The following is a 6,378-nucleotide window of genomic DNA, read 5'->3' on the forward strand; positions in this document are numbered from 1 at the left end:
GTAGCTAATGTTTAAACCAACTGTCCAGATCTTGAGTGTAACACTCATTTTTTTTACATGCTTAGTTAAGTTCCTTCTCAGCTATAATAAGAAGCATTCAAGAATTTCAAATCAATGAATATTTATTAAAACATGATAGAAAAAAACAAATGCAACTAAAGCCTCTGTTTTCTAGCTCACTGAGCAACTCCACTTCAACCTCTGAGTTTCCTGCCCTGATGCTCAGTTCAGGACAACATTATGCTAATATTAAGTCTTTAAGGCCAAACTTTTCAGATTTTAATGAGTATCTACATCAACGGGAAACACGGTTGTGATTCAATTTCTAATTCAGATCTGGGGTAGAAACTTGAGGTTCAACATTTCTCACGAACTCCCAGGTGAGGTCACTGAGCCCTATGGTATCAATCCATGGATTTGGATCTGGGAACAGGAAGGTTTTAAAGGAGATACTACCTCATTCTTCTTCATTAAATAAAAACCCATTATGTAAAATATACACAATCAAGAGAGACTAAAATAATAAAAACAAATTTATTAACAAAATGTTTACAACACAAACAGTTCAATTACTGTTTGCTTTTAAAAATTTCACTTCTACATAACATCCATATTATATAAAACATCTAGAAGTGTAAATATACAAGAATCCCACCTGTGTGTAACCTGCGGTCCATTTGTGCTATCTCCCATCTGTAAGAGAAATCTAAATCATTATTTAAATTAAGTATTTACATATTTTTGTGTTGTCATTTGTAATTGCAAAACCACCACTAAATGGTTCACAAGAATGGAATAATGCTAGAAACACAAACTTGCAAAAAAAAAAGTGCATTTCAGGCAACCTTAGCTGTTGGTTTTTTTTAGACAGGTATCCATAGTCCATACGGACTTTTCTTCTTATCTATTTTTGGGTATCCTGAAGAATTCTCTTCAGCAATAGCTTTAGCTGATTTCTGAAGCATAGGCTTTGCTACAGAATTCTGAAAGAAAACAAATTCTTAAGTCAGCTTCCCAAACACATATATTATATATTTAAAATATCACATTAAATAAAAGACACCAACCAAATGCAAAGCCATGGACCTCACTTGCAACTTGATTCCATCAAACTGTTAAGCCAAGACACTAGTAGGGGAAATCAGATACGTGCAAAGCATACTGCAATAGGGAGATATTAAGATAGTTTTGAAATTTTATTAAGCCTTTAGCTGATTATTCTAATCATAGGATATTCTGAGATTTTAAAATATTACAACAATCAAAAAGGACAAAGGGAACAGTTAAAAGGGGAAAACGCTGAAACTGAGAATGTGCATATTAGAGTAGGAACCTATTGGTCACTTGTGAGGACCACACAAAAAAAAAAGTATTAAAAATTCTATTTAGTGGCTTAGTAGCCCTCATATGTTCTTGCCTGGAGAATCCCAGGGATGGGGGAGCCTGGTGGGCTGCTGTCTACAGGGTCACACAGATTCGGACACGACTGAAGCAACTTAGCAGCCGCAGCAGTGACAGAAATACATTCCAAGTCTAGTTTTTGAGTGATCAATGCTTAGATATACTTACGTTAGAGCTAAAAGTGATGCTTTTTTGCTGATAAGACTTTTCATTGGCATTTTTTGTTCCATCTTCTGTTAACGTGTCTGATAGCTAGACAGGTAAAAGAAAGTAAATTTTAGAAGTGATACCCTTGTAGGTATAAAAAGCAGTCCAATTGTATTATAAATTTACTTGTAGAGACATAAATCAAGTTTGATCTAACCAATCAACATCCTAAAATAACAGTACTTTTGTTAAGTTTTTCCCATAAAATTGATTCAATGATTTAAGACACCTTTCTCCATAAAGCAGTATTGTTATGTATCCCTCTGATCTAAATTCAACTATGAAAATAAAATCATACCAAAATATACCTAGTTGCAAAAGAACTAAGGCATTTGCCCATCCAGTTGGGTACCTAATCACCTGAAAAATCAACTCAACTCTTATTTGTCCACCACTAATGCTTAGGCAAACCCACATCTGAGTCTGCATGATAGGAGATAACCCATTGTTCTTATGTTAACTGAGTGTATCAATTCCTAATTATTGTAAACTTTTAAAGCTATGCATTTTATGCTGCACATTTCTGGAGAATTATAATAAACTTATCTGCAAATGAAGCAGGCCTCTTCTTCTGTAATCTCTCAAAACATCTGGAATATATTGCATATATTATGAAAGGGACATCTGTATCAGATGCCCCGCCATTACAAAGTACACTTTCATTTAAAAATTGTCTTTAGTATCTTATCCAAATGGTGCTTGTCCCAAATTCTAGCATGCATCGGAATCTACCAACAAAAAACTAAGCTTTCAAGTGTCAACATAGACTTCAAATTAGTTTAACCTCTGATGCTTTTGCGCATGTATCAATTACCAACAGACTTTCTTCATCAATGTCTGGAGACCACATTCATGATTTCTATAAGACAGAAATAAAGCAGATAAACTATACTGTATGTTGAGTACAGAATCTGTGGGAACATAACCCTGCAAATGAGAATTACAGATACTCTATAAAAAACTAGCTAGAAAAACTTGGTAACTACAAAGACATCAAAGTGCCAGCTACAATTATGGAAGTAATCAGGATTATGGCAATTGAAAATAAAGGTCATTAGTCTCCCACTTTCATGGGAAAGACCCTATCTAATATTGTCAGGTCTGTTATTTAAATTATATTAGCTAGCCATTCCAAGAAACAGTCTAGGGTAAATGAAATAAAAATGGATAATCAGCTCTTTCTGGTAGTAGTCTTCTGAAGAGCTTCTTTATTTTAATATTAAGTTTAAGTTTAGAGATGAAGTTTGAGATTATTTTTAAAATAAACAAAATACTTACCTCAGACTTTGCACCATTAGTCAGTACAGCTGTTTCCTGGTTTCTTTCTTTAGATACAGGAACACTTCTGAGACTAGCTGGCAAGTCAAAGTTGGCTGTTCCTAATGCTTTTGCTGCATTGGCTTTGGCTATTTCTAACAGCTCCATTCGATCTACAAAAAGAAACACAAAATGTTCGTTTATCCGGTATCATTTCTCCAAAAAAACTCAAAATCAAAGTGTTCTTACACTAGTAACATAAAGATATTTAAACAGTATCTCCACGTATAAAATATATTTCTATTTATGGAAAGAGAATTCTACCTCTTTTGTTTAGAAAAGTAAGCTTCCCTCAATAATCAAAGGAAAGAAAAAGTGAAGTCGCTCTGTCGTGTCTGACTCTTTGCGACCCCATGGACTGTAGCCTACCAGGCTCCTCTGTCCATGGGATTTTCCAGGCAATAGTACTGGAGTGGATTGCCATTTCCTTCTCCAGGGGATCTTCCCGACCCAGGGATCGAACCCAGGTCTCCCGCATTATAGACAGACGCTTTACCGTCTGAGCCACCAATAATCAAAGCTTGGTCAATAAATCAGTAGCATTTTGAGAGCTGGTCCACCCAGAACTGCCCTCCACCAAGCCATTTAATGCACGGTGTTAAGCTCTAGGAGGAAAGAAAGTGGTCCATTTTAAAACTGGGTGCCAACCGTACCGGAGTCTTAACTATTAACCCGCTGGGGTCCTTCCTCTTTCCCCGAAGGCCTCTCCAAAGACTCACCTTTCTCGCTCAAGCGAAAGGGGGTTGGGCTCCGCGACCTGCTCCGGGATCGCCCCCTCCAGCTTCTGCGCTCCTCGGGGTAGACGGTGCGGCCGAAGCCGTAGTAGCGGCGGCCTCGCGCGATGGCGTAGGCACTCCGGTAATACAAGCGGCCGCGGGAGCGGCTGCGGGACCGGTAGGACCTCCGAGTGGAGCCGGAGTGCCTCTCCCGGTACCGGCGGCTGCGGGAACGCGAGTGGCTCCGCGAGTAAGAGCGCGAGTAGCGCCGGTACCTCCTCTGGTGGCGCCTTCGGGAGCGAGACCTGGAGCGGCTCCTCCGCCCGGGCGGGCTGCGGCTCCGGGACCACGACCGGCTCGAGACGCTGGAACGGGACGGAGAGAGGCTCCCGGAGGCCGACGACGGCTGGCTGCATGAGCCCGACCGCGAGGACGAGGGCGAGGCCTTGGGCGGCGAACCCGACCACAGGTCGTTCACGTAACTGGACATCTCGGCCGGCAGCTAACTCTTCTACGAGTATCCCTTGCCAGAAACTCAGTTCCTAAAAACAAACAAGAAAAGAAAAAAAGGTTAAGTTCCGGAAGTGAGTTGCAAGGGCGGCCCCAGGTCGAGGAGAAAATTAACCTCCTGGCCTCTAGGCAGTGGCGCCGCCTGCGGCCGGCCTTCCCGCCCGGGCACCCTCCATCCCCCACCCGCGGGGCTCACACAGGCCCGGGAACACACACGTCTTGAGGTAGTGACGGGGGCACCCTGTCACCAGAAGACCCACCACAGGCCGTCGATGCCTCACTCAATGAGAGAAAGGCCCAACGCACGCCTTCCTGGAGAAGCTAAGGACGAAGAGGTTGTCACTGTTCTTCCCCAAACGATTACCGAAACCCTCCAGATCAGACGTCCCGACACGATTTGAACAGGGCGACGGCAGACGCGTCTAAAATACCAGGAGCTGGCGCTCGGCGCGTGCGCAGAGACGTTGCGTGGTGGGCGTGGCTCTTCTCGTCCAACTGGCGGTCTCCTCTCTGCCCGCCCAGCCCCACCCTCCGCCTCGCCCATTGGCCTCTGGGATGCGCATGCGCGGGCACGCCTTCGCGCCATCCGGATATCAGCCGCTGGTTGTTTGGGTTTTCCGCTGTACGTGGGGCAAAATGAGCCGCTGGTTGTTTGGGTTTTCCGCTGTACGTGGGGCAAAATGAGGCAGCATCGTGCGGGATACACTAGTCGCTGGGGCTTGATGCCCGGCCGTTGACTGGGGCGTGGTCTCCTTTTCTGGGAAGCTGCAGGCTCGGGCTGTGCCTCCCGGGACCCTTATTGGCCACTCCCTCCTGACCCGTGTCCGGAAGGTGGGCCGCCCTCCTGAGACGTCACGGAAAGCGTGTCATTGCATGCATTGTCTTAGTAAATGTGTCTTGGCTAGAAAAAGTAAGAAAGGTAAAAACAGACTGCAGAGATACCCATAGCTGACCTTTAATTTACTGAAGGTTCAGAATGACGTCTGAGATTATTCCAGTTATAATTTTGGTGCTAGGGATTAAACACTGATGACTTTTATTTCCAAGAATGTATAAGTAGGATACATTTTAGACATCAGTTTAGTCGCTCAGTCGTGTCCGACTCTGCGACCCCATGGACTGCAGCATGCCAGACCTCCCTGTCAATCACCAACTCCTGAAGTTCGTTCAAACTCATGTCCATTGAGTCGGTAATGCCATCCAGCCATCTAATCTTCTGTCCTCTTCTCCTCCCACCTTCAATCTTTACCAACATCGGGGTTTTTTCCAATGAGTCAGTTCTTCACATCAGGTGGCCAGAGTATTGGAGCTTCAGCTTCAGCATCAGTCCTTCGATGAATATTCAGGACTGATCTCCTTTAGGATGCACTGGTTGGATCTCCTTGCAGTCCAAGGAACTCTCAAGAGTCTTCCCCAACACCACAGTTCAAAAGCATCAATTCTTGGCTCTCAGCTTTCGTTACAGTCCAACTCTCACATCTGTACATGACTACTGGAAAAGCCATAGCTTTGACTAGATGAACCTTTGTTGGCAAAGGAATGTCTCTGCTTTTTAACGTGCTATCTAGGTTGGTCATAGCTGTCCTTCCAAGGAATAAGCATCTTTTAATTTCATGGCTGCAATCACCATCTGCAGTGATTTTGGAGCCCCAAAAAATAAAGTCTGACACTGTTTCCAGTGTTTCCCCTCTATTTGCCATGAAGTGATGGGACCAGATGCCATGATCTTAGTTTTCTGAATGTTGAGCTTTAAGCCAACTTTTTCACTCTCCTCTTTCACTTTCATCAGGAGGCTCTTTAGTTTTTCTTCACTTTCTGCCATAAGGGTGGTGTCATTTGCATATCTGAGGTTATTGATATTTCTCCCAGCAATCTTGATTCCAGCTTGAGCTTCATCCAGTCCAGCATTTCTCATGATGTACTCTGCATATAAGTTAAATAAGCAGGGTGACAATATACAGCCTTGATGTACTCCTTTTCCTATTTGGAACCAGTCTGTTGTTCCATGTCCAGTTCTAACTGTTGCTTCCTGACGGGCATACAGATTTCTCATGAGGCAGGTCAGGTGGTCTGGTATTCCCATCTCTTTCAGAATTTTCCACAGTTGATTGTGATCCACACAGTCAAAGGCTTTGGCATAGTCAATAAAGCAGAAATAGATGTTTTTCTGGAACTCTCTTGCTTTTTCAATGATCCAGCAGATGTTGGCCATTTGATGTCTGGTTCC

At 43.4% G+C, this 6,378-nt stretch overlaps 1 protein-coding gene across 2 annotated transcripts; it reads right to left on the bottom strand.

Annotated features, from left to right (window-relative positions):
- Positions 1-520: 520 nt before the first annotated feature.
- Positions 521-4,614, bottom strand: RSRP1 (arginine/serine-rich protein 1). 2 transcript variants are annotated; one of them, XM_010830072.1, is made up of 5 exons: positions 4,412-4,614; positions 3,645-4,183; positions 2,887-3,038; positions 1,570-1,653; positions 521-983 (listed from the first exon to the last, which is right to left on the bottom strand). In XM_010830072.1, the coding sequence occupies exons 2-5, from the start codon at positions 4,129-4,131 to the stop codon at positions 864-866; spliced, it is 843 nt and encodes a 280-aa protein (XP_010828374.1). In that variant the 5' UTR covers positions 4,132-4,183; positions 4,412-4,614; the 3' UTR covers positions 521-863. The 2 variants fall into 2 exon arrangements, with proteins under 2 accessions (XP_010828374.1, XP_010828375.1); XM_010830073.1 differs by having other exon boundaries at positions 4,516-4,603.
- Positions 4,615-6,378: the final 1,764 nt, after the last annotated feature.

The sequence above is a fragment of the Bison bison genome, unplaced genomic scaffold (assembly GCF_000754665.1).
Source record: "Bison bison bison isolate TAMUID 2011002044 unplaced genomic scaffold, Bison_UMD1.0 scf7180017864516, whole genome shotgun sequence".
Lineage (NCBI taxonomy): Eukaryota > Metazoa > Chordata > Mammalia > Artiodactyla > Bovidae > Bison > Bison bison.

Bases quoted from the DNA above. Each gene is read 5' to 3' on its own strand.
- RSRP1 (XM_010830072.1), bottom strand. From the start codon at position 4,131: ATGTCCAGTTACGTGAACGACCTGTGGTCGGGTTCGCCGCCCAAGGCC. The intron at 1,654-2,886 runs GTAAGTATTTTG...TTACCTGTCTAG, and splicing joins CTAATGGTGCAAAGTCTGAG to CTATCAGACACGTTAACAGA. The intron at 984-1,569 runs GTAAGTATATCT...GTTTTCTTTCAG, and splicing joins GCATCACTTTTAGCTCTAAC to AATTCTGTAGCAAAGCCTAT.